Source organism: Pithys albifrons, chromosome 3, assembly GCF_047495875.1.
Source record: "Pithys albifrons albifrons isolate INPA30051 chromosome 3, PitAlb_v1, whole genome shotgun sequence".
In the NCBI taxonomy this organism is placed as follows: Eukaryota; Metazoa; Chordata; class Aves; order Passeriformes; family Thamnophilidae; genus Pithys; species Pithys albifrons.
In genome coordinates, this window is record NC_092460.1 from 95,994,288 (window position 1) to 96,021,469 (window position 27,182).

Sequence of the window (27,182 nt, forward strand, 5' to 3'; positions counted from 1 at the left end):
ATGCTGAGGAAAACATCCCCCCCACAAAGCCAAAATAAACTATATATAAACGGGCAGCTGAACTCCAGCACGTGGAGTTTTACAGCCTCTGCACATAAGGAGCTGTGTAACCTCTCACATGTCCCCATCAGAGACCGGGACACCTCCAATCTGCTGCAATCCAGTAACACCCAGTCCTTGCCAGCAGCCAAAAAACTCCAGCCTTAGCAACAATTCAGATTATCCCCTAACACAACCCTCAAATATTTTGGATAAGAGCTACGTGGGGAAAGATACTTCCTCTTTCCTTCTAAGTCAGGACATTAAATCCTTGGGTGCCATCCCAAGCCCCACACACTGCTCAGGTATTGCTGCCAAATCAAACAGGCAAAATTAGGAATACAGACAAAAATACTGCAAGACACAGTAAGGGTACTTTTCTTGAGCCTTAATGACACAGGACTGAGTACAAATGAGAAAAAAATGGTAGAACACAGTGAAAGATAAAATGAAATTATGTTTTTGTAGTCTTATTTTCTCTCTAACTAGTATCACAAGAATTTGTCAGCAAAAGGACATTACTACCACCCCTGTCTTGGGGGTAAATTTTGGACAACTGGAGGTTGCAATTTTATATTTTTTACCAGTTTATCTCAGCATTAATTGCTCAGACCCATCTGAACTCATGTATTACAGGTGGCCCTTTGATCTCGACACCAAAAGCTAAGGGGGCTTTCTCTAACCCACATCCTGTTTGGGTTTGGAGGTACTTGAAAGAACAGTCAGAAAGACTTGAGGAACCCCAAATCAAGACATATCTGGGCTGTGTTTTCTGAAGGCTCTGAAAACTCTCATTTTGAACACTGTAGAGGGTGAAGGGATCAAACTCCTTTGCTTATGGGGCTGTGCTGTGGCCAACAATTTGTTTACAGATTTATACTTAGATGTCAAGAACAGAAGGATCAAGGTCTCTTTACATGTAGCAGCTGTATTTAAATTCCAAATGCATATTCTTGACCACAGGACACACTACACAAAGTAATTATGTACTTCAGTCCTCAACACTGAGAAAAACAATTTTAAGGAAGTTTGCAAGATCTCCAGTACCTACCCTGCAAAGAAAGCCATGATCTCATTTGCAAATCACTGAGACTACTCTGTGGATAATTAGGAACTACTATGAATATGATGAGAATTGTAAAATTTACTCTGTACCTGACACTTCTCAGCTATCACCACACAGCTTATTTTAAAACCTTAATTAAAAAAAAAATCAAAGGAGAAACTTCTAACAGCCTTTGAACTGTATCTTTATTCCTTGAATATTGAACCTTCCTGGAACTTTAAGGACTAAAAGAAATAGGAAATTCAAGCACCAATCAAAGAAGGCTCTTGTACTGCACTGCAAATTGCTCAGAGGAACAGGGTGAGAGTAAAACCTCAAGGAAAAAAAAATCATCATCAAAGGCCTCATTTTCTACATCCTCTCGTGTGTAACTGCCTTCCCTGAAACAGGTTATATATTAACACTAAACCAACAGCTACTGTTCTTGCTAAAAGGCACATCTTCATGATCCAACACTGCCTCCTGTGTTCTGGTGGGAGAACACAGGCTGCTACTCCACATCTCAGAAAAACTTCATCATTTCTTTACAATCTGGAATTCAGTGTTGAGAAGCCCTCTTATAAAAACCTAGAGGAATAAAAAACATATCTCATGCTGACTTTCTATCACAAGTCAAAGGGCAATCCCTGAAAAAGATGTTCTCTGCATTAGTTTGCTTTTTAACAAGGCTAAACTTACAGGACTTCTTATTTCACCTCTACAGTTGTGACTATTAAATAACTGGAAAAATAAGAACAGTTTAGCACTTAACCCATGTTGTATTGTCCTACAGAACATGAAATCTCTGAAAAATTTTCAAGATTTACTAATGGACATGATATCTTACAATTGAAGGGGCATTATCACATCATTAGAAGCATTGCCAATATTTCTCCCAGTCTCAAGGCGGGCAATCAATCATATTTTAACAAAATCACAGTTCACCCATTCTAAGAATAACGAAGAAAACTGTTCTAAATCAAAACACTCCTCAGGGCTTTAAACGGATTTTTGTTCAAAAGAGGAGTTTTAATCCCTTATCAGAAATCCCAGTTAGAAAGGGATTTATTTCTTTTAATCACATATCCACAACACTAAGTAGTTTCTGAAAGCCTGCATTAAAACCTGAAAAGTTAAGGATCACACCACCCACAAGAAATTTTGTGAACTCAGCTAAGTAAAATACAATGCTGACTTTGAAGCAGAAGCAACATCAATTACATTAATGAGTGCATTACTCTGAAGTCTTTGTTAATTTATACAAAATTAACAAGCAGGAAACTTCACTCATTAGTCTGAACTTTTCAACCAAAGTGTCGACATCATGAGAGAATCCAAACACTTAAAACAGCCAAAGCTTATCTGGTAATGCTCAGTATATTTGCACTAAGACCATATTTTTAATGGTTTGCATTGCATTGCAAGTATTGGCTGAAATCTTCTCAGAACTTGAGATAGCTGAAAATTACAGCAAGGGCAGTTCCCTGACCTGAACAATGGACAGACTGACAGCAGGGAAGCAGGCAGGAAATGGGAGAGGAAGGAGGAGGCAAAGAAAGTGGTTTGCCTTAAGTTTCATGTCACTGGCTTAAAAAACAGATCTACAAATTGTCACTGCAAAATGTTCACCATATTATTGTCCACAAAGTGGTTTTTACGTTCACACAATTGAACAGAAAACCAAACAGCAACAAAAAGGTTATGCAGCATTTCAGCTGTTATTTATGCAGGGCAAGAAACTTTAAGAGCATACAGAATATCAATGAAACAAGTAGAAATATAGTGCATTTATCCTCCCTCCAAGTAGCCCTTCCAAGGCATTTAGATGTATTATGTGTGCAATTTTCATTTGTTCAGCACTTTAGGTCCTTATGTCAGCTTCATTTTTAATTTTTGCTTGCTAAGGACTAGGAAACTGGCAGCTAATCAATAGTATAATTAAGGAAGACCACTGTTCTGATTTAGCAATAATCATTCCACTGTTTGGGGACATTTTGTACAAGTAACTTAGTAATTTAGAAATACCATGGACAGACTGGACAATAATATATGCTTTAACCAAATACAACATACTCATAAAATATAAGATACACAGAGACCAAGGTGATTTCCCAAAATCACATCACAGGCTTTACTTATTTACAACTCACAAGCTGAGCTGAGCTGAGCTGTCTGGTGGGGTGTGTGGTCTTACCAGCCTCAACAAGGATCTCTAAATGGACTGGACCCCCTGAAATCTGAGGCTCTGCCTTTCCACTGGAGGTCATTCTCTCACAGCAGAATCAGCAGAAGGGACTGTGCCTTCCACAGGCTGCTTGGGCTCTACTGTCCAGTCTGGTGTGAACTTCAGGTGAAATCACAGATGGTTCAAAGTTTAACAAGGAACTAGAATGCCCTCACTGCCTCTGCCACCAAGTCAGTGCTGACTGCAGAGGGCATGGGGAATAGCTGAGGCACTTATACCTGAGTAGAGATAAAACCCAGCAGAACATGCACTGATTTCAGCATCAGTTGGTTAAAACTTGGTTGTAATAATGCCAAAGTCATGGGTTCAATCCCCTGTGTGGGCCAGACTTAAGAGCTGGACTCAGTGATCCTTGTGGATCCCCTCCAACTCAGAATAGCCTGTGAAGCCTGTGAATTTATTCTGCCACACAAATGAACACACACACAGTGGCCAAATCTAAATCAAGTGGGACTTGCTAAACATTTGGTTGCCTCCCAAACTCCCTAGGAAGTGGTTAACCAAACAGGAACGCAGCAAGGAACTCGGGGTACTTTCTGCTGAACCTCTTTAGACATGAGGATAGTAAAATACAAAACCTGTATTATTTAATGTTCACAAAGGGATGATACAAAGTGTGCAACTCTTTTCAGACCCACAAGACTCAGTCCTGAAAGCCATTACAACAAAGGAGACATTACATTCTAGTGCTCAGCCCTCTGAGAAAGCCATCCCCCAACACAGCCCACCCCTCATTAGAGGAAACCATGAAATGCAGCTCCTTGGTAAGGCACCAAAGTCTTCTGAGAATCACTGTTTACTCACCTCTGAAATGTAAACTACAGATTTCTCATCTCCCCATCCCTTTCATTCTCTATGATACCAGAATCGTGAATTCTCAGTCTCACAACTGTTTCCCAAGCCCAACATACTTTTCAAACTGTCTTCTCCCTCCAGCTTCTTCTCTCCTCCTTCTCCTCAGTCTCTTCTCCTGCATCTCACAACGTTGCAGGTTAGACATGATGTAAAAAATAATGTAAAAAACTGGCAGCCTCACTTGTGCTCCATAAATGCAGACAAGGACGAGAGGCTACTACCTATCTCTTTTTTTTAATGTGTGAACAAACTGGGGCAAGGGAGTTGCAGGAATAAAAAACAAAGCAGTTGAATGACATTAATGCAACTGGTTTCACACTTTAAACAAGAAAGTTTTTGTCAAGTCATAAACCACTGGCCCTGGGACTATGATTCTTGGTAACCCTCGATAAGGCACCCCAGAGCAAGGATTCTGCCTTTCACTGAGTCTCCTAAATATTGCAGAAATATAAATAAGCATTGAATAAACACTGGAAAACAATCTCTCAGATATCAAGCAATGGATTGCCCCTTTTCTTTGAAATTCTGCTTATCTGTAAAAAAACAGTAATCACAGTATCAGCAATATTCAACTCCACTAATTTTATTTTCTTTCAGAAAAATGCTGTATTTTAGAAATGACTGACATCAATCAATCAGACACAGGTACTACAGGAGGAAACTGTTCCTGTATTCTTTCCAGGTGAGCAGATAAAAATAAATCCCAAGCACATTATACTTGTAATTTTATCTGTAACTGTTATCCTTAGTCACATTTTCTGGAATGCATTTGTTCCAAGAGCTACAAAAACTTAGGTTCAGAAGGAGTTCTAGAAATATGTTAGCAGAAGTCTCAGACATCTTCCAGGCAGCCACACAAACCTCAGCAGCATTAAAATATGAAAGGGACATGGCAAAGTCCCACTGTATTCTACGAGGAGTGGTACCAACAAGGAGGGTAGCAACAAGGAAACACCAAGAGTAGTGGAAAGGCAAAAAAACCCAAGATTAAAACATCACTTGCTCTGAAAAGCAACTCAGTAAAAATGGTCTTAGTCTATAATGTCATTTTGCATGTGCTGCTTTAACATCTCCTTGGTTTGCTTTGGGGGTTTATTGGATGGGTATAAATAATTTTGTCATTAGAAATCTACTCACGGCTGAGTGAGGTCACGAGTAATGAAGTCTGAGCTCTTGAAGAGGAGGAAGATGTCACTGAGAGCTTTGCATTTCAGAGAGCTGTTCATTGCTATCCAATAGGCATCCTAAACAAAAAAGGAGATGATCCAGAAATGCACTTTTACCAGCAGGAAGAGATGCCCACTAAAGACATATCTGAATATTACAGAACATTTGTAATACACACAGAAAATTATTTTTTTAATTTGAGGAAAATTTCCTTAGCTGTTGTAAGAGACACAATAATTGTTGTTTTTCTTATGAATACCTTATTGAAAGCAGAGCAAATCCATTGTAAAAGCCAAGTTTTTGCCTTAATGCTTCCAGGAACTTTCCTGGAATGCTTGATTGAACACAGTGCCTCTTGAGAATACAGTACAGCAATATTTGGGTGCACTCATCTTATGGTATAGTTTGAGAGGTAAAAATATTAGAGAGAATTTTATGGCTTTTTTATAAAAATGTGGGGGTTTTTCATCTTTATCCCAGGCAAAGTTTTAAACCAGTATCCTAAACAAGAAGAGCCTGACCATCACACTGTTGTCTGTGATCAGGACAGAGGGGTTTATGTAAGAAAGTCAGTGCATGAGCCTCACCAAATATGCACCATCACCATCCAGTCTTAATCCCCCAGAACAGTTTGCTGTATCACACTGCACTGATAGCTTGTCTGTCACTTCTTCCTTCATCAGAACCACTGGTCCCTTCCTCTTTCCAATGCATTAAGGTAAAACAAACAAACAGACCTGTATGATAACAGCTATTATAGGTTTTGGGAGTCAACTTTCTTACCCTTGGAGCACTCCAGTTAAGTTTAGGAAAAACACTTCCACCCAAGGAACTTATTGCTTCCTCAACTTTAGATGTGAACTCAGGAAATTCTGGTGCCTGAAGGAAAAACAAAAATACCAATTTCCATACATTCAATAGTGAAGTGAAGCCATCTTCTAAATAGCATTAGAAATAAATATTGCAGAAGAAATAAACATGCCCAAAATCAGCATGAATTCCACAAAAATAATGCATTTGTGGAAAACTGAAAATATTTCCAATTCTCACTCTCATCACTAACAAGTACCAGGAACTTCAGGAGAAAACCCAAAACTTCGTAACATTTACCAAAAAACCTGCAACAGCTGGCAAACAAAAGTCAAATAAAGAAACCTTAAATACTTACCTGTTGTTATATACCTGAAGGTAAGTTATTGTATACAAATAAGATCCAATAATATTTACACTTAAAAAAGAGTTATTTTAGAATTAAGCATCTCTTCATCAACTCTCAGGCAAATTGAGTAACAGCTTCTCATTTAAGGTTTAGTTTTATAAAATGTTGTTATTAATACTTTAACTTATCAGCTGTTAAATTAGGCCTTAGAATAGCTCCTTAAACAGAGGACACACTGCAAAGGTTGGAATAGAAAACCTTGCCCTGTAAAAAACATTGAAAACATAAGATGGGGGAAAAAGGATCCTTCAGGATGCCCAAACTCCACTCAGAATGTGTTGCTATAGAAAAAAACAAATTGCTGACCTTTAAAATAATATGAAAAGCTTTCAAGCATAGAGCAGAGATTTTTCATGTGATAAGATTTATAGCAAGAAGTACCTAAGAACAACACTACTTGTGCCTGAGTATTTTCAAGCTCAACTCAAAGATACCTTCTAGGCTAAAGCTAATTGATGTCTCTAAAACAACAAAGCCCTCACAGTCACACAAGTGATCAAAAAACCTCATACGTTTTGGCATCTCCTTCCTGCAGCCTCCCCAAATGCAAACACTTAAAAAACTCTCTCACATTTTGGTGCAGTGACCTGGACTGAACTCCAAACACTCGGAACCTTTCCTGGGTACATTACCAAGTCTCTGAGGAAAACTGAAAGAAGCGTTTCTCTTATTTTACTTTATTCTTAGAGCTTCAGTCGATTCTACAAATTGTTCCTGCAAGAAGGAAAATTCTTCATCCACTGTGTTCTGTCCCAGTCTCCTCTCCTTTTGGCAGGAATCAGGAGTCCCACTATATAGGTAGTCCCTGCACATACTAAGCCTCCCTAGGGAAATGTTACCATCACGTCAATTGATTAACACAAAGGAATAAATATACACATGAGAGGAAAGTTCTCTGACTGCAAAAACAATCCACATTCCAGCATTTCCTAAATTTTGAATGCCTGACTTTGTAACCACCAATATTAATGCAAGTTACTTGAAACACAGAATCTTCTATAATCCTGCATTCCAAGACTTCTTCAGAATGTATAAGGAGCAAGGTAGACAAGTTCTACCTGACCACTCAGGTGGGTCATCGAATCAGAAAAATCACCTCCCAGACCACTCACTGCTCCCTGAGCCAAGACACCAATGGAGAACCACGACCTTGGAGCTATCACTGAGAATATTACAAATGCCCCAGGCTGAGAGCAAATGCAGCACAGCAGTGTCCAGCCCATCCTACTGTTCCCCATGTATTATGTTCCCTACTGTTTCCCTGTTCAGCTTCCACATGGCTACGTGATCCATCCTCATCTCCTGTGGCAACTCCAGATGCAGCTTCCCACCCTTCTGTGTTCTACAAGGGTTTCCTCACTCTCTTCATCACTGTCAAAGTGGTAACAGGCAATGTGAAGATAAGACAAGGTTTTTTGAGTTAGGAAAAGTTTTGAAGTTACAGGCTAGGCCTTGTAGCAAGTACCTTTTGGTACAGGGATGTCAACACTGAGAACTCGATTAGTCTTGTGAGAAAAACCAGCAAGCCAGCAAAACCAAAATGAGGTAAGAAGGTTTTGGGAGAAGCTACCCATGAGAAAGGAATGTTGAAGAGATAAATTCCTCATGGCAGAGAGAACATCTGTGCAGAAAGTACCATCCAATTAGAAGCTGTAATAAAGTTTATAGACACTGTGATACAACATATAGAACTTGGCTATGGGTGGGATTTGACAATATATATTGTGTAATTTGGACATAGAGTGTATCTTTATACTCTCTTTTTTTCTTTCTTGTTTGTCTTTTTCTTCATGGAGTGATTTAACTAACTATCTTGTGTGTGACACCAGCAAGCTGCGTCCCTTTCTTTTTAGCTGCCACGACCTTACTGCTACTACCACAGGGCAACACTTCCAAGCACAGAATTCACTCCCTGGCCTCAAAGCAGTTTTCATTTAGAGGAAGCATATTTGTCATGGAGTTACAATCATCTACTGGATTTATGGTTCAGTAAAAAGCACACTGTGGAATTCCAGTCTCCTTCTATGACCAAACAGAGGTGTATTTTTGTAGGAACCAGCCACAGGCACAAAGCATGTTCACTATGAACCATTTCCAAAGCTCCAGGTTTGGTGCAAGACTGCCAGTCTCTAAGCAAGGGCCATGCTGGAAGGCAAAACACCCTCTTCCTTTTTATATTGCACCTAATCCAAGGGGATCCATTCCACACCAGGATGAACATCAGGGAGCTAAAGGACTGAAGTCACGGTATCAATGTGCCACGAGTGTATTAACTCTGACAATGACAGGGCAACAGCGAGTTTCAAAAAAGATGTAAGAAAAGATCAAGGAAGCCTGGTTTGCATCCATCATGATCCTGATTCTGTGCCAGACACAGTGCAAGGAGACCACAAAGACAGGACAAGAAAAAGAAATTACAGAAAGAAATGTACTTAGGAGGAAATAATGGCATATTTAGAGAGGAGCTGTGAAAATTGAGCTCCAGGGGCTTCGTTTCTTCTGCATCCAGTCTGATGAAATAATTGGGAGATACTCAAAGTGGTGAAAATGAAAACCAGCTCTATTTAGAGCTGCACTCCAGTTAATTTCCTATAGCCTAACAAGTATGTGATTGTCGGGGATGAAGAAAAGCATTTCATTTTTAGTTAAATAAAACTAAGCCAGCAAAACTGCTTTGAAGTTACAGACACCTTCAGTGCCATCCATCCAGAATGGTCTGAGAAATGTTAAATACAGCAAGAGACATGTCTAACCAGGATTAATTGTTGCACCACAAGGCTGCAAAAGGGAACTGCTGACAAACCCACCTTAGGCTTTTACAGGACTTACCTTAAGTGTTGTAGTGTTCTCATCATCTGACCACTGTTAGAAATAAGAACAAATTAAAGGTTGCTGGTTTCCTGAGACATCTTTTATAATTTATGAGAACATCAGAATTCATACAGCTCCCTACAACGTGCAGATCAAATCACTGCCCCAGAGAGCACAACAGCACCACCTCCCCACTATTCTGGCTGTTAATTAAGACAGGAAAAATACTGTATATTCAGCTGAAGTATTATTCTAAAAGTATGGGAAAAAAGACACCTATATATTTTAATTGTGATTTTTATCACAAACTTGGACATTTCAGAACTCAAGAGTCTTCCCTGTCTAAACCTTGACTCCAGCACTTCCATCCTTAGACCCATGATCCATTACTTTCACACATATTTCTTTTTCATCATTCTTCTGTCACTTCAAACTTACACAATCTTTCAGTTTTTTTCTTCTAAAATGTTCTTCTAACCTATTATGGCCTCAGAAATTTTCACTGGTTCTTGAAATAACTCCTTCAAATGTACTCCTAATTTTTCAGGTCATGAAAGAGCATTAAGTTCAATTCCAACATCCTTCAAAATTCCCTACTCATTAAGATAAATACAATTATCAAGAAATATAAAAGACTTCTGTGAAAGAGCTCAGAAACATTTTAAACCTTCCCTGATGTCACAGCATAAATAATGTTTTCACATTTTTCAGGGCAGCTACAACATGATTATTATTGCTGTGAAGGACTCTCCTCACCTACAAATTATGCAAGAAAGGTTATAGATTCATATTTTTCTCAAGAGACTTGACATAAGTTGCATTTTACACTGACCTGTATCTCCTCTGCGTCATCACTCTCCTCCTGAGTGTGACTTGGCAGATCTTCTCTGAAACAGTAAAATAACAGGAAAAAAAAGTAAGCACTGGAGTTTGAATTGACCATATCCATTATATTTCCACAGCATTTCCAGCTGTTGGTCTCGAAATGCTTTCATAAGAAGATGAAACCCCAAAACCCCTGGCAGACAAAAGTCAGAGCAAGCCAGTATAGAAAGCTGAAGACCAAACACCTGGCATTAGGCTTGAGCCCTTCCATAAACACTTTGCTTCTTTCAAATTAGCAGACAATTTTTTGATCTAAAAACATCCCAAGCAAAGCTTTTCAACACCCTATTAATGATTCTTTTCCAAAGTTACTGTACTCTGACAGAAGCACAAATCAATCAAGCTTTTTAAAAACAAATTTAGTTTAAACTATGGTTTGCCTCCCCACTCCTTTTCCAATTAAAATCATAAACCTCGAGTTTCACACATTGGCCTGTGAATTTCTGATTCTCTGCACAGAGAAATTCAGGTCCTATGGGAAGTGGATAAACAGCCATTAGTTTCTTCCTGAAAAGTTCCTTTTCCCACACAGGTGAGATCTGTTGTAAACACTAAAATATCCGATTGCAAACATTCCCTTGAAGCTTCGGGTGACTTTTGAAGTTCTTTAGCCAATATAACTGAGGGTGAGGACCTTAAAGGAGACGACCAAGCTCTTGAAGATTTATTCCCCAGCAAGCCAGGGCAGCAAACAGGGTAAGATCAAACGCACATCCCTTCCAAAAGACACCTCTCTAAGAAGCCAAGTCTCTGCAGTTCCTCAAGGCGTTTCCATAGGGATTAAACTACCAGTTCAGTTTTTGAGATCCAGAGGTCAAATATTAGTTCACTGAAGATCTGGAGTGATCTTGGCCTTGGCTGCAAGATCACCACATTCACTTCTAGCAAAGAAAGTTCAAATAATATTTAAGTCAATCATACAGCTGCCCAGTATTCCATTGAAGACAGCAGACATTGTTTGTGCAACAGAGCTGTAAAGGCAAACCCTCAATTTCAGCTGTTCTGAAGGCTTATTAAAATAAGCAGCTGCTGCCAAGTAAGTTGCAGTTCTGCAGAACCAGGTGACAACAGTCTCTTATCCAACATGGTTTAAAAAAACAATGCCAATTCTCTGATACCTTTTAATAGAAAAGAATTTAAAAATTAAAAAATACCTTTTATCTTTACAAGGTGTTTAAACAGCTTCAATTTTACATAAATTGACACCTGATAAACCAGACATAGCTCTCATTTCACTCACAGCTCTCTGGTTGCTCTGCAAGAGGCAAACTACCAGTCAGGGAATTCTGGAGTGGGGAGTGATTTCTGAGTTTGATCATTAACAAATGCATGGAACAACCACTTCCCAAGGAAACCTTACAGTGAGATTCCAAGCTGAACACAAAGAGCAAGGTCTAGTTTCTTAACAACTGTTTCTGCTATTTATCTGCCTCATTCTCCATCCAAAATCTTGGTGTGGATACACACACAAACAACACACTCAGCCATATTGTATGTATAGATTCTACGTGTGCAAATTATTATATAAAATCTTAGGATTGCTGAGTTTGTATATAGCTTATTTTATTGAGAATTAAACTCAGGTGCTGTCACTTCACCCCTGGATAAGGCAGCTGGCAGGGGAATGGCACAGGACAGGCCAAGCCTCTGAACTGGACTTAACAAACACAAACCAGCAGCTCGGCCCCCCAAAGCCTGGGACACTCTGCAAGGAAAGGTGGGAAGAAACCAAAGGATTGTCTCCATTTGGTATAGAATGAAGTTTATGACATGGATTTTAGAATCTGCTGTAGGCACCAGCAAGTGAACTTTTACTGACAACAGTCAGCCCATTCCCATGCTGACACATTATGGCATTCACTGCAGTCAGAGTGGACACATTTTAAAAACCTCATTATGCAAAATACAAAATATGTGTGTGCAAATCAGTGCTGTAAAATGGTAAAGTGTAAAATTCTGGGGGGTGGAGAGAAGACATTTGTCTTTACCTTCCGGAAACCACAAGTGTTCCATCATCCAGCAAATATTCTTTCACATTCTCTGGCAGGGGAAGTATAACACTGGAAGAAACATGAAAATTTCTTTAATACCTCATTATTAATACTACTTGTTAGAATAAAAAACTATTCAACAGAAGAATTTGGGTTTTTTAATAGCACATACCTCGAAAACACTATTTGTATCCTATAACACTATGGAAAACCAATTCTCTTTCTGTCCTTTTATCCCTTACCCAAAAAGCAATGCCCATTTTCTGTCCAGGGAAGTACAGGACAAAGAAACAAAAGTTATAGATGAAATACATAAAAATCTCCCACTCCTTCAAAGCTCTAAGAAATTCAAAGTAAAACCGTGTATGGCCTGTCAGGAGAAAACAGGTTGCTCAAAGTAAAGGTTTTTTCTTCTGAGACCCAAACCAAAATTAGCCTATACCATCCTAATGCTCCACAAATGCAGGACTGTCACTAAACTTACCAAAAATAAACCTCTGCTAAACACTAAAAAACATAAAAGCCAAAGACTTTCATTAATAAAAGTCTGATGTCAGCACTTTTTGATCCAACAGGGCAAGTACCTCAAGCTTGCCCTTCCTGAGTTACTGGAAGTTCTTGTAACCACCCCATGACCTGCAGCAGCACCTCAGAAACTGCAGAATTCCCTGTGGCTTCCAGAAAGACACAGAAACACAGAGCCAGCCGGTTGGTTTGGATCTGTTCAGCTACAGCTGCTTTAAGTAAGCAAGTATGAACAGCCCTTCCCAAATCTCTGTTCACGAAGCCTGGCTATGATGATGATGATGATGATGAACAGCAGTGTGGAGAGTAGGATGTGGAGAGTAGGAAAGACATGGCTGTCAGCTGATGCTCAGCATGGAGTCCCATCAGGAGAGCAGGGAGCACTGGGGTATCTGCAGTGCCCCAGGGCTGCCCAAATAACCCCTCAGTGTGTAGGGATGAGACCCCAGCTCTAGGGATTCCAGCTGATGGCTTGATCAAGCCTTCCCCATGTCCATCCCAGACCCACCACAGATGGATCCCCTCTATCCCACCCAAACCTGTCCCTACAGAAGACCAGTTCCAACCCACCCTGGCCCCACAGAATCACAGCTTGGATGGGAACACAGTGGCTGCCCTGGTCCAACCTCGCTGCTCAGGCAGGGCCTTCCCTGAGCACATGGCACAGGATTGTGTCCAGACAGTTCTGGAATATCTCCAGGGAGGGAGACTCCACAGACTCTCTGGGGAGTCTATTCCAGTGCATGGTCGCTGCACAGGAGAGAAGTTCTTCCTCATGTTCAGGTGGCACTTCCCAGGCACCAGTTCCTGCCCATGTCCCATTGCTGGGCACTCCTGGGAGAGCCCGGTCCCCCCTCCTAGGGGGACCTTTAGGTATTTATACACATTAATGAGGTCCCCTCTCAGTCCCTCCAGTACCTCACAGGAACTTACAGAAAAGATGGGGCAACACTATTTACAAGAGCATGGAGTCCTAGGACAAGGGGAATGGGTTCAAATTGAAAGAGAGTAGGTGTAGACTAAATATTAGGAGAAAATTCATTACTGTGAGCATGATGAGGCACTGGTAGAGGTTGTGCTGAGAAGCTGTGGATTCCTCATCCCTGGAAGTGCTCAAGGCCAGGCTGGACAGGGCTCTGAGCAACCTGGGATACTGGAAGGTGTCCCTGCCCGTGGCAGAGGATTGGATATCAGAAAAAAAATTCTTTCCAGAGAGAGTAATCAGGCATTGGAATAGCCTGCCCAGAGAGGACGTGGATTCACCATCCCTGGAGGTTTTTAAACTGAGATTGGATGTGGCACTCAATGCCATGATGTGGTAAAGGGACTGGAGTTGGACCAAGGGTTGGACTTGATGATCTCGGAGGTCTTTTCCAACCCAGTCGATTCTGTGATTCTGTGATCTTTAATGTGCATTCCAACCCAGACCGTTCTGCGACTCTCGAGGCTAACCAGGCCCAGCTCCCTCAGCCTCTGCTCGCAGGAGAGACGCTCCAGCCCCTCCATCTTCCTCGCTGGACCCGCTGCGGGCGCTCAGCCTCCCTCCCGTGCTGAGGAGCGCAAACTGGGCACAGCACGGTGAGATCCTCCGCTGGGCCGAGCGAGGGGCAGGATCATTTCCCGATACCACACACCGCCCTCACCCCACACACGCCGCTCCCACAGACGCCGCCGCGCCCCTCGCCGCCCTCACCTGCGGATAGTGACGGCCCTGAAGAGCGGGTACCACACGGAGAACTGGCAGTGCACCACCTGCTCCTTCTTCATCCTCCTCCTCCTCCTCCCCCGAGCGCAGCCGCTGCCGGAAGCTGCCGCTCCGCCCGGAACCTCCCGCGCAGCTCCTGGCGCCGCCCGGCGCCATCTCGGGTGCACGGAGCCCGGCCCCGGGGCCGCCTCCCGGCGCTGCTCCGCCCTCAGCGCTGCCCTTACTGCTGCCTGCGCTCGGCTCTGCCCTCAGCGCTGCCCTTACTGCTGCCTGCGCTCGATTCTGCCCTGCCCTTACTGCTGCCTGCCCGGCTGTTCCGCCCTCAGCGCTGCCCTTACTGCTGCCTGCGCTCGATTCTGCCCTGCCCTCAGCGCTGCCTGCCCGGCTGTTCCGCCCTCAGCGCTGCCTGCCCGGCTGTTCCGCCCTCAGCGCTGCCTGCCCGGCTGTTCCGCCCTCAGTGCTGCCCTTACTGCTGCCTGCGCTCGGCTCTGCCTCCTGCTCTGCCTCTCCGCTGTCCTGCCCCGCGCCGCCCAAGAGCTGAGTGACGCCTCCCTGTTCCAGGTCCTGCTGTCGTCTCTGTGCCTGTCTGTCCCTCTGCATGGAGTCGTGTCATGGAGTCGTAGCGTCTGGGCAGGTTGGAAGGGACCTTAGACATGATTTCGTTCCAGCCCTCCCTGCCGTGGGCAGGGACACCTTCCCCCAGACCGGGGTGCTCAGAGCCCCATCCAGCCTTGAACACTCCAGGGATGGGACATCCGCAGTTTCTCTGGATAACCTGTGCCAGTGTCTGACCACCCTCACAGTAAAGAATTTCATTCTAATACCTGACCTAAACTTCCCCTCCTTCAGTCTGTGCCATTACTGCGTGTCCCACCACTACAGCTGATGATGGAGACCCCTCTCCGCCTTCCCTGCAGCCCCCTCGGACACTGAAGGTGCTGTGAGGGCTCCACACAACCTTCTCCTGTCCATCCCGAGCAGCCCCAGCTCCCTCACCCTGTCTCCTCATCAGCTTTGTGGCCTCTCTGGACTCTCTCCCGCAGCTCCATGTCCTGCTGTGCTGGGACCCCCCCGAGCTGGAGGCGGCACCGCGGGCAGGGTCAGGGTCCCACAGGGCAGGGCAGGGGGCAGAATCCCCTCCTCGCCCTGCTGCTCCCTTGGATGCCGCCCGGGACACCTTTGGCTCTCTGGATCACGCTGTTTTGTCCCAAGTCAAGCAATAACCGAGTAATATGTTCTTTTCTAAGCCCCGTGGCTCTGCTGTTGTCTCTGTGCCCGTGTGTCCCTGCATGCAGTTGTTTCCACCGCTGTTTCCTCAGGTGCTCTCACCTCTGCTGCTTGGGGATGTCTCTCCCAGCCCTCGCAGCTGTCTGGGAGTTTGATAGCAGCGTGGAGATACTGCCGATCCTCTCCTGCTCATGCGAGTAGTCCTTGTTGTTTGTTCTGTAGTTGTTTTTCCATGTTTTACTCGGCACTGAGTGGGTCATCCCTGCCCCAAAACACCCTGACAAAAATGAAACATTTTCTCCCTCTCCCTTTCCCATCAACCTGTGCTAATTAACTGACTTTGTTTCTAGAATCAGAGTGCTGAAGCACAAAGGAACAAGTTTGAAGTGACTTAGGAGCTTTTAATGATGTGTGTCAGCAGACTTGCTCAGAATTCTGTTGGTTAAATCTTACCTAAAACACTGCCTCTGTCCTTTTTGCATGTTATTTATAATAAAACCTGTAATTTTTTTTATCTTGAGCTTGCCTTAGGACACCATTGCTGAGCTTCCATTAAATCTCGTTGCTGTCAGCTGGGATGTGTGTTTGGATCAGAGAATGTATTCTGAAAAGTGATTTAGAAAAGCTAATCCATATAAGTAAGAGTTAAACTATAGTTTTGATACCTTGGCTTCTCTCCTGAGCTGACAGACCTCAGTTAGCTTAAGATTTTAACTCCTGGGAAGGATAATTTGTAAAATGTAGCATGGCTGGATGTTGCCTTGAAAGGAAGCCACTCAATAAAGGAATTAGCTATGAGAATAAAGATACATCTTTTATAAATGGCATGCCTTTTGCAGGACTGAGTCTGACCCCAACACGAAATAAATGGAAGAAGTACCACGATTTGTCAGCCTGCAATGCTGGCCACAAAAACTACCAGAGAAAGCAGAATCAGGCCAAACATTTGGTTTGCCCATAATTTACAGTTCAAGTGCTGTTGATTTGTGTTAAGGAGGCTGAAAAATGTGGGCACTTTGACATATTCTTAAGATTGCACTGATAACAATTAAAAATGTATGTTAGAGCTCAGGTAATCCTTCAGGTTCCCATGCTGCTGTGTGAGCTGTGTTGTGCTTTTAACTCACATGTTGCCCCCTTGGCAGCATGACTAACATGAGATACCAGCACTGCAGCCTTTGTTTAACCAAATAGCATTTCAGCTTTAAACAGCCACAACTCTCACTTCTATACAGCCAACTGAACTTGGAAAAAACTCCTTTTTGGTGGAACTTTTTAAAATATCACTACACGTAGAGTTACTGCACCCACTTGTGGAGGAGGCCCAAACTACAAAGGCTGAGATCGATCAGTGTCCTCTCTCTTTGAGGTGATCACCACTGTAGATTTTAGTGATAGTCCAAACGACTGAAGCTGTGTATTTTTGTTGTTTTAAGTAGCAACCCACCCTTGAATGTGTCAGAAGAGAGCAAGCTGTGTTGAAAAGCTGTGAATTGAGGTTCTAGTATGTTTTTGTGACTGATATAGGTGAGTATTGATCCTGTCATACTCACCATTACTGCAGGTACTTGTGGGACTTGGGGTCCACCTGTGGTAATCCACGTTTGAGAGAGATACACTGATACTTTGAAGCTTCTGCAGAAGGATTAATGTGATCAATGGAACAGGATTTTCTGTGAGGGGAGACTAAAAGAGGAAGACTTGTCCAGCCCCATCCAAAAAAAACCTTTAACAAGGCTGTGATTCTCTGTCTGCCCCTCTGATATATTTATATTGACAACACAAAAGGCTGTGATTCTTTCCAAATGAAGGAGGTGAATCTGTTGTTGTATGTGAGGGTTTTGTGTTTTTAAGGCTTTATACTTCAGGCATCACACAGAACCTCCTTGTTCCCTCTGGATGACCAGGAACCTTGGGAACTGCTGTCCTGGGCTCTGCTTCTTTTGCGTGTTTGGTGGGAAGCTTGATCTTGTATTTGAGAGTCACAGCAAGAGACCATGGCCACTGTCCAGATAAAACTCCTGAATCCCAAGTGAAGGGAATTCCAGACATTGCTGGCTCAAGAACAAATGGGTAACAACAAAATAACATGGGATAGAAATTTGAAGATAAGCAAGTGAGGCTCTGAAACAGTTTTTCATACAAATAATAGTAATGTTGATAACAAACCTATGCAGTTTTATGATGGAGCTTCATTGTTTTAATAAAAGGTTATAGAACATATTTTTGAGGAACAGAATTGGGTTTAACAGGTCAGGGGTTCTTTTCAAGACTAACTTTACATCAAAGCAATATGAACATTTGGCCTCAATGATCTTCTTCAACCAAAAACACTGTCTAACACTTAAGAAAGAGCCTTGCCTGTGTGCAGACTGAGGAAATGGATTTATGTACATTAGTTTTACTCCTGCTGATAAACAAAAATGTTTACTAATACCTATTTCTTCAAACTATTTATCGGAATTAAATGCCAATCCCACATGTCAAGAAGCTGATTATTGCTCTTACATGTTTCACAGATGTGCAGTAGATGCCATAAAATGATAAAGGTGAAGTGAAAAATGAAAGTGTTAATATTGGGTGTGACAGAGAAGCTCTTCACATCCTCCTGGTGCTGTTCCTTGCTGGACACCACACAGAGCCTTATCAAACCATTGGTGAAGTCATTGGAAAGATTCCTGTTGACTTAATGAAAAATTTATAGAATCACAGAATCAGAATTGACGGGGTTGGAAAAGACCTCCGAGATCATCAAGTCCAACCCTTGGTCCAACTCCAGTCCCTTTACCAGATCATGGCACTCAGTGCCACGTCCAGTCTCAGTTTAAAAACCTCCAGGGATGGTGAATCCACGTCCTCTCTGGGCAGCCCATTCCAATGCCTGATTATTCTCTCTGGAAAAATTTTTTTTCTGATCTCCAACTTAAATTTGCCCTGGCAGAGCTTGAGCCCATCGTGCCCCCTTGTCCTATTGCTGAGTGCCTGGGAGAAGAGACCAACCCCCACCTGGCCAGAACTTCCCTTCAGGTAGTTCTAGACTATAGCCATCAGTTCTATGATGTAGACATCTGTAAGGTCATCTCCTCTCTCCTGGCACTTAAACTGGTTTGCTGCTTTGCACTGGCTTTTGCTTTATGATTCATGATTTTCAGAACTTCAGTATTACAGGTTAACATCAGAGATGAGTTTCCCTGGTCTAAGTTTCTGTGCTGAAGGTGCCTTGGGCAGATATTCAGCTGCCTTTTCCAAGGTGTGTGGCACATCATTCCCAGTAGGAGACTGTCATGCTTTGGCCACACCAGCTTCACGTGCCTCCTGCACTTGCAACACACATGTGGTTTTTTGACCCTGTGTTTTGGTGGAAGGTTGAGCCTTTTACACGTTGATTTGTGATGTCTGTAAGGTGGGGGTAGGCTCTAGTTCTCAACAGCAGACAGTATTAACCACTGAAATCCCCCTGGTGTCAGGTTTTTTCCACTTTCACAGTGGAGTGTGTAGTCCTGTTGTGCACATACTGCTGAGAGAGCATTTCACCCAGAGCAGAGTGAAACAGTTTGATTAAAGTGGATGAATTTTGTGTGTGTCTGACATCTGAATAGTTAAGAAGGGTCTTCAGTCAGCAAAGCTACTTAGCAGCTGATAGGACTATTATAAGTCTGCAAATAGGGATGTGACCCTAATTTACATTTCTCCTTCAAGTTAGTTGACTCTGAAACCGTTGGGTGGAGCTGAGAAAGTGAATTGAACTTGCCATCACATGTCTCTGGCTTTCTCCAGCAAGGTATATTGGTTAATTTAGAATGCAGAAATGAACCTTTTAACTTTACACTGAAATCAAATATTGACTTAGTTTCATATATATCTGGACTTTGCACAGGAGGGGGAAAGCCTGACATTCCTGAAAATGGCAGCTGAGACACCCACTGAAGTTCCACAAACAGCCAAACAGTTCGTCCTTAAGGAAGAGGTACAGCGTGCTTGGGCTCAACATGGTTTGTTGTTGAATAACAATTATTGGAGACTGATCAGACTGTTTGTGAGTACAGAGTACAAAATGCTATAAATGCTGTAGGTTTGTAAAAATCTCTTCAACAGACAAAACACTTCTTCCTGATGGTCAGAGAGTTTAAAAGAGGTGACATTTTGTGGAAATAATCATACAAGTTATCAGTGGGGAAAGAGAAATCTGCAGAATTTTAAGCTGCTTTTTTTTTTCAGATTTTGCAGCTGTATCTTGTATTGTCTGTTCAGGAGGTTTTCAGAAATAATGCTGATACCTCTGAGAGATTTTACAAATTGGTAGGTTATGAAACTCAGCCCTTCTGTTCCTTTAAGATGAACCACTAAGAGTTTCCTTAACATTTAGGATTGTACCACCTTTCATATTTTCTGAAGGGGTTTGAATTTAGTTCATTTGTGTTCTAAAGACATTAGTAAGGAATAGGAAGATTAGTATCAGGTCCTGAGGAACTATTCTGGAAGTACTTCTGGGTACTTCTTAGGAGCACTTTCACTCTAATTTAAGCTGCTTCTATTTGTTTCAGTTCCCTTTTAAGTGAATTCTTAAAAGTTGATCTTTGGTGTGAAGGCAGGTTTGGCAGCAGCCTCACACTGTTGTTACAACACAAATATGTAGTTTCTTTTATTTGTTCTTCCATGGAGTGAACACAGTCTTGGTGTTTCTTTAGGTTTCAAGGTACAAAACCTTTCCAGGAAAGAAGAGATTTGTTTGTATTATATTTATGGAGTTTCTCTTTGATGTTGTTTTAATATGAATATCTCTCGAGCATAAAGTTTCATTTTTGAAACCTTTTTGGGTTTTCTATTAAAACCTGTTTTCTTGCAGACAGAATTTTCATTTTATCCTCTTTTTTGTTTGTTTTTTTTTTGTTAATTTTGAAGGGTTTGTTGGTTTGGTTTGTTCTGGTTTGGTTGGATTTTTTTAATAATGCCTTTCTGTCACTCTCTTTTGAAATATTGTGCTCTTTGGTGTCACCAGAAGTTTATAATCAGATCTTACATATTTTAAGCTATTTAGGTTTTTTAGTCATTTTGTGGGCTTAATACAGAGAAGTATTTACTCTGCCCCTGCCAGTGGCCCTTGTGTTAGAAGTGGTTCTGTAACTCTGCAGTAACTGTGGTCTGATGTTGGAATACCTTTTTCCATGGAAGTGGCAGCTGATTTTATTTCATTCTTGCTGTTTCTGGGAATGCACAGTCAGGCTGTTGTAAGCAAAGCAGATGTTATTTGCCCATGAAAGTAATACACAAAGAAATTAAAAAAACTCATTCTAAAACAAGTTACATTAAAAGATGTAAATGCTGAGCTAATACCTAGGGATGTTTTCCTTTTAAATGAATTACATAAAAGAGGAAGAAACATCATAGGGAAAACAAACTCATTTAGCTCAGAAAAGACATTTTGTCATAGTGTTAATCCTAAACAGCAGCTCTCACAAATCCTGCAATGGCAGGTTTGTGTCACTGTCACAGCTGCAGAAAACAGCAGTGACACGAGGCCACAGTGAGATCAGGGCCAGAGAAGTTTCAGGATAGTTTAGTTTTCCCTCTTGTGGGCTCAGCTGTTGAGCACCAGGGTGTTAAAGTCTGTGCAGCCCATGGACCCTCTCACAGCTGAAACGTGGCCCTTGCAAAATCCTTCTAAAAGGGTGAGGACTTTCCAGGACACAAAATCCCACTGAATTCATTGAAACTTGGTTATAAAAGTCATATTAAGGGAAGTTACTTTCTTGGGCCTGTTTTCCATTCCTATTCAAGAACTTAGTGTAAATGTTTTTTCCGTATTAGCAACAGAATGGTATTGCACATTCCTGCATCTGTTGTGATGCTGAAATATTTTCTTCAAAAGAATCTGGAAATAGTTGTGTTATTTCTCCCAAATAGCCTCCAGATCTTTGGGATTCATCTTACAATGTTCTTTATTTTAGGTAATCGTAGAAAGAAAATGGTTGAAGCTTGAAGAAACAACTTACACTGATCCCTTTGGGAAAACCAGGTAATTGCTTCTGTGGCATTTGATTCCTGTAACATTTCCAGTTGTGCAGATTGGCCCCAGGTGAGAGAACATGAGCATTACAAACCCATCACTCCACACAAGATGAGAGCTGCTCACTGTGCAGGTCCTTTAGAATTCCTGCTGTTCAGAAAAGGGAAACTTACCCAGCAGCTGTGCTGGAATGTGGGGTCCAATGTGGCTCCTAAATCCTCTTGGGCACATTAGACCCTGGAATATGTTGCATTTCCAGATCCTTGCACAGATGCTACACAGAAGCAGTTCTAGATTGTGACAATTAGAGAGTCCATCCTGTGGCTCTTCTGGTTCTTCACAAGGGCTTCTTTTTCCCTGCTGGTGGTGCTGGATCTTGCATGTTACTGACAAATAATGTCCTCTTGTATATTAGCACATCTGTCCAATTCTCTTGTACACTTTAGTGTTGCTGTATTTATCTGGATGTGACAACATGGCTTTAGTTCCCTGCCCTGTGTTAGATGTGTTAGATTCTGTACTGGTTGCTTTCTCTAATGCCTCACAGTTCATCAGCAAAGTATCCTCTTAAAACTAGCAAGACTGGAGCTTTTTTGGAAGGATTTATATTGCTGGTGGATTTTTTTTTTGTTTTCCTCATCCCATTGTTTATCTTGAAAGAGAAGCTTTGGTCTTCCTTGCCTGAGTGCTCCCTGTGTGGCCAAGTAGCTGAGATGAGAGTTCATAACTCACCCTTTAAACCTTATGCAAAAGCAAGATAAAAGGTGGAATTCACATGGTCTTGTTACAAAATTGTCCTTCAAAATCTGACATGTTTTATACATAAATTGCTTTATTTTGTTCTCTTCCAAGATGACTTTGACTTGTCTGTTCTGTGACAGCCATTTATGTATTTCCTTTATTTTTAGTGATCTTAAATGAGCATTAATTAACTACTTTCTTTCTCCCTCCTTAAGCAGGAAAATGATGCTACAGATATTTTATTGTGCCATTTTATAGTATCTGACAGGGCCTGCCTAAGACCATCTGCTTTCTTGCAAGGCCTCACCATGTGATGATATATTTTGCTTTTAAATGAAAGTAGCAAGGGCAGAAGACAACTTACTTATTCATTTGTTCTTTTCTCTGTGCTAAACAGAACTTGGGAAACTGTAAAACGTACTGGCAACAAAAAAGGAGTTACAGCTGATGGTAAGACATTGGTGGCTTTTGTTTGTTTGCATTGTTCTCCTGTGGAAGTTCTGATAAAGTCACAGTGCAGACTTAGAACTGATCTGAGTGAGTGAGGGTGTGGAACAGGGAGCTCAGCAGAGCTTGCTGTACCGCAGAGCTAATGAAATGCCACCTTCAGGGCTGAAGGGTCAGAACCTCCCTGGCAGAAGTGCCTTCCCAAGGTCATTGTATGCATTTCAGGGGGATGGAGCAATCCCGAAGACATGGTGGATGCCTGATACAGAGTAGCTCACAGACTGCTGAATTGTTACAGGGACTAAGGACATGGTTCTCTTTCTGGGCACAAGAGGAACATGATATAGCCATGAAAGGAGCGTGGCAGAGGGTTCCATAGAGAGGCTTCCAAACAGTCTCTGCAGGCAGGAGAGCCCTTCCCTAGATATTGGTGGGCTGAGGGTGGGAGTTGCTTGCTACATGTGCCTCTCACTTCCAGGGGCGCTTTGAAGATGCGGTTTGGGACCTTTATTTCACCCTGATGTAAGTGATATCAGGACCCTGAATTCCTCATTCAGGATTCTGGAGCAAGCATCCAAAGGTTTAATGCTCCCAGTAGAAGTGTTGGTGTTCCTCCCTAGATCTAGCACTAAATACTCACTTTCTGCTGCACTCAGACCCTCTGTCCTTGTCCTCTGTTGCTATTGCAGGTGTAGCAGTGATTGCAGTGCTGCAGAGAACTCTGCACTACGACTGCATTGTCCTGGTGAAACAGTTCAGGCCCCCAATCAATGGCTACTGCTTGGAATTCCCTGCAGGTGAGTGACTGAAACATTAGGAGGAGTCACATAAAGTTCAGAGTGTTTAGATGTGCTTGGAGTGTCAGTCTTGATGGAAGTAGCTCTAGTTGGAGAACGGTGCTGAGCTCAGTGTGCTATTCCAAAATAGGAATATTTGATAATGAAGAAAACAAAATGAGTTTGGTTTAGCAGACTGCAGAAAATTCTCTCCACTTCTTTCTCCAAGAGTCAAAGCATTTGGCTTCTTTCCCTCATGAGAATAGTAGTGCCATTTTCTGGGAAGGGAGCATGAGTCTGCAGATAATTAGCTAAGGATGTGGGCAGCAACATGATGAGTCCAGGAACTGGAATCCTTCCTAATGCTTCTGTTTATCCCTCTGTAAGGACAGGGTAGTGAGACTGCTTCGCCTCTTCTGTAAAGTTTTATTAGATCTTGGTATGGGTATTGAAGTTAAGTGGTAGGTTTTTAATTGTTCTTGTGTATTTTTCTCCCAGGCCTCATTGAGGAAAACGAGTCAGCAGAAAGTGCTGCACTGCGAGAGCTGGAGGAAGAAACTGGCTACAAGGGGGAAGTTGTTGAATGTACTCCAGGTACATTTGCTATTTTTTATTTTCCTACTCAAGCTAATTCTGTCTTTGAGGGCTACTCTGCATGTCTAAAATACTGTAAGCCAAAGGAAAAGTCTATACAGCAAAGCCTACACAGATTAGCAGACTCATGGCTGTATCAGTGGAATTTGGGCCTTTTGTGAGTCAGTTGCTGACCTTCTGTTCAACATACAGGACTGAAGTAAAAGTTTGATGTCTCTAGGGAGAAAACTGCTAATTATTAGGATCCTTTACACAGAACCCAATTATTCAGGCTGTGATTTTTTATTTTAGTGTAAAGGTCTAAATTACTAGTTTGCTGTGAACAGCATCTGGGAATTCAGGCAGGCAAAAGTAGCTGTGTGATGCAGTGTGAGTGGGGGTCACCCTCCTGTGAGCTGTGGGAAGGTGACAGTTCTTGAGTTCTCCAACTGGAAAGAAGAAAGGAGAGAGTAAATTCAGAGATCCTTTGGAACAATCCCATGCTTCCTACATAAAACAAAATTAAGGAAAAATTAGGATCATAAATCAAACTTGAGAAAGGTGAGACAACTTAGATACAATTTCAAGGAAATATCACTGCAGTTGAGATCTGATTCTCAGTTACTGGGTACAACTGCTGGGGACAGGGAGAGGTTGGAGACAGGTGATGGCAAAGTTAGACTCCAACAGACTGAGGAAGCCTATAAGGGATAGTTTACAGTTAAATCTTCAGTCTATGCAATGCAAAGTAAACTGAGCTGCTGAAATCAAGTCTTCCCAGACATCTGTAAAAGAGCTGAGAGTTACATAAATAGTACATTTAGGAACATGTGAAAGCAAAGTTTTCATTACTCTTCCAGCGTGGACGTATGACAAATACATATTCTATCACACCACACATACTCCTGTGAAAGCTTTTGTTAAAATGTCAAGGTGCCCGATTCCTGCTTTGAAAAATGAGCCCTCTCCATGTGCTTGTTTGCAGCTCTGTGCCTGGACCCAGGGATGTCAAACAGCACCACACACATCGTGAGTGTCATCATTAATGGGGATGAGGCTGAGAACACGAGGCCTAAGCAAAAACTTGGTGAGTCTTGTACCACTTACCTGAAAATTCTGAGAAGATAACAAAAAAATGGGTTTAAAAGAACTGTCCCCACCACTGCATCTCTTCTGTCCCAGCTGATCTGGATGCTGCATGCCCTTCCAATCACACCCTGCTGTCTGGATAAGCAGAGGGTGTTTCTGTACTGAATTCACTGGAATGTCAGCTGTTGGCACACCCAGAACATTTCAGTCCAAACTTCACTGAGGGACACTGCAGTGAGAACCTACATACTCCTCTCAGCTGTAGTTTCCCTCTGGAAGTAATTAATGTCACTCAGTCAGCTGTCCAAATGCTTTTTCCTTGTGAACTCCAGTGTGTTTCAAATCCCTTAACTTACTTTTTTTTTCACTTGCAGATGATGGAGGTATGTAATGTGACTGTGCTCCCTTTGACAAGTGTGATCTTCAGCTGGCAAGGTTTACGTAGAAAATGTCAGTTAAAACTGGTTTTTATTTGTGCTTGGTTAATCTCCTGACCCTAATCAAACATGCCTTAGATTGACTTTGGCCTAGACATGAAAATTCCTGTGGGGCATTATCACATCAATTATCTTTTCAAGTATTGCACCTACAGCACCAGTATCTCAGGAACTACAAATTACTGAACTACAACAGCTGTAGATCAGATACCAAAGACAAGTACAGCAGAGAGACAGGGGAGTGTGAGCCACCACAAATTCATCATCAACAAACCCTTTGTCTTTGTGCTGGTCTGATCTTGAAAGGCATTTCCAGTCCATTCCTGTACCGGTAGAAGCCAATCAAAAGCCCACTTCAACAGTGTATTTTCCATTCTCAAAAGGAAGAAGGTCTCCTTTTAGGAGAATTCTTATCCTCCATAGCTGTCAGCTACACTTTTTTCCTCCCAACCTTTCTGTCAAACATGTTTTTTAATGACTCCAGTCATTGCCTTCCCCCATTTAACAGACCCTATTTGACATATGAAGGCTCACAGCTTTTGGATGGGGATGAGCATAAAGTCAGTTTCTTTCCACTTCCAAGTTGCAAGAAACAGGACACTGAGGTAAATTTCTCCACTGTTCACTGATTTAATGTTTTTTTTTCTTCTCTCTTAGAATTTGTGGAAGTTATTTCACTTCCAAAGAATGACCTACTGCAAAGAATTGATGGTAAGAGCTTCCTGACACATTAAATGCACAAAAGTGAGCTTCTAGAACCCCTCAGCTTCTGCTCTCAGAGCTCCTCATGGCATTTCTCATCCTAGAACACTGTATCTTATGCAAAAAGCTGTGAGAGACTTGCCCAGGTGTGAGAGTTGGTAATGGCAATAGGTGTTGGCCTTGTGAATTCCTGTCTGGAATGCTACACATCTTCACTTTAAGTAAAGGACTTACATTTCTGTAGGGGAGAGGTTTGGAGAGCACCTGACAGGCTTTTTTGTTTTGTTTCCAGAGCTGGTAGCAGAGGAGCACCTGGCAGTCGATGCCAGGGTTTACACCTACGCCCTGGCTCTGAAGGGTGCAGCAGAAACACCCCTCCAAGTTCCCTTCATGAAGTTTTGAAACTGGACAATGAGAAACTTAATGGACAACTGTCCAAGTCAGATGGCTTAGAAGTACAACTCCTTTTGGAATCAAAGTTCTTTGCTTTACTTGTAGAGCAAAAAAAATATTTGTAGGAATGATTCTGATATTTTTCTTTGGAATTATGTAACTGACCAAAAGCATTTCCTCTAACTGCTCTATTGAGCCTTGACAGTCTATCCATAATAAAAATACTGGTTAATTTTCAGAATAGCTCGTTTCTCACTACATTCCTTTCTGCACTTATGGATCAGTAGGAGGAAGACACAGAGG

General features: G+C 42.1%; 2 protein-coding genes across 7 annotated transcripts in view; one reads left to right on the top strand and one right to left on the bottom strand.

Moving 5' to 3' along the window:
- Positions 1–14,901, bottom strand: part of CDC123 (cell division cycle 123) — a 32,915-nt gene extending 18,014 nt beyond the window's left edge. Inside the window, exons 1-6 of the mRNA XM_071552802.1 lie at positions 14,476–14,901; positions 12,255–12,326; positions 10,214–10,268; positions 9,400–9,432; positions 6,135–6,230; positions 5,322–5,428 (exon numbers count right to left, since the gene is read on the bottom strand). Of these exons, the coding sequence (XP_071408903.1) occupies positions 5,322–5,428; positions 6,135–6,230; positions 9,400–9,432; positions 10,214–10,268; positions 12,255–12,326; positions 14,476–14,549 (437 nt within the window). The 5' untranslated portion in view covers positions 14,550–14,901. The remainder of the gene's footprint in view (positions 1–5,321; positions 5,429–6,134; positions 6,231–9,399; positions 9,433–10,213; positions 10,269–12,254; positions 12,327–14,475) is intronic.
- Positions 14,902–15,060: 159 nt separating this feature from the next.
- Positions 15,061–27,122, top strand: NUDT5 (nudix hydrolase 5). Of its 6 annotated transcripts, XM_071552810.1 has the most exons (10): positions 15,062–15,121; positions 19,592–19,681; positions 21,663–21,730; positions 22,860–22,912; positions 23,599–23,706; positions 24,184–24,279; positions 25,244–25,345; positions 25,722–25,730; positions 26,442–26,495; positions 26,779–27,122. In XM_071552810.1, exons 1-10 carry the CDS (start codon positions 15,086–15,088, stop codon positions 26,886–26,888), a joined length of 726 nt encoding a protein of 241 aa, XP_071408911.1. In that variant the 5' UTR covers positions 15,062–15,085; the 3' UTR covers positions 26,889–27,122. The 6 variants fall into 6 exon arrangements, with proteins under 6 accessions (XP_071408908.1, XP_071408911.1, XP_071408910.1 ...); XM_071552807.1 differs by lacking the exon at positions 26,779–27,122 and adding an exon at positions 17,154–19,495 and having other exon boundaries at positions 15,061–15,121; positions 25,244–26,477; XM_071552809.1 differs by lacking the exons at positions 15,062–15,121; positions 26,779–27,122 and adding exons at positions 15,202–15,289; positions 19,414–19,495 and having other exon boundaries at positions 25,244–26,477.
- Positions 27,123–27,182: the final 60 nt, after the last annotated feature.

What these genes read in the sequence shown, in the direction of transcription:
- NUDT5 (XM_071552810.1), top strand. Translation starts at nt 15,086, where the DNA reads ATGGAGTCGTGTCATGGAGTCGTAGCGTCTGGGCAG. An exon ending in GAGTCGTAGCGTCTGGGCAG is followed by an intron (nt 15,122 to 19,591) that starts GTTGGAAGGGAC and finishes GACTTTGCACAG; the next exon opens with GAGGGGGAAAGCCTGACATT. An exon ending in GATCCCTTTGGGAAAACCAG is followed by an intron (nt 21,731 to 22,859) that starts GTAATTGCTTCT and finishes TGTGCTAAACAG; the next exon opens with AACTTGGGAAACTGTAAAAC.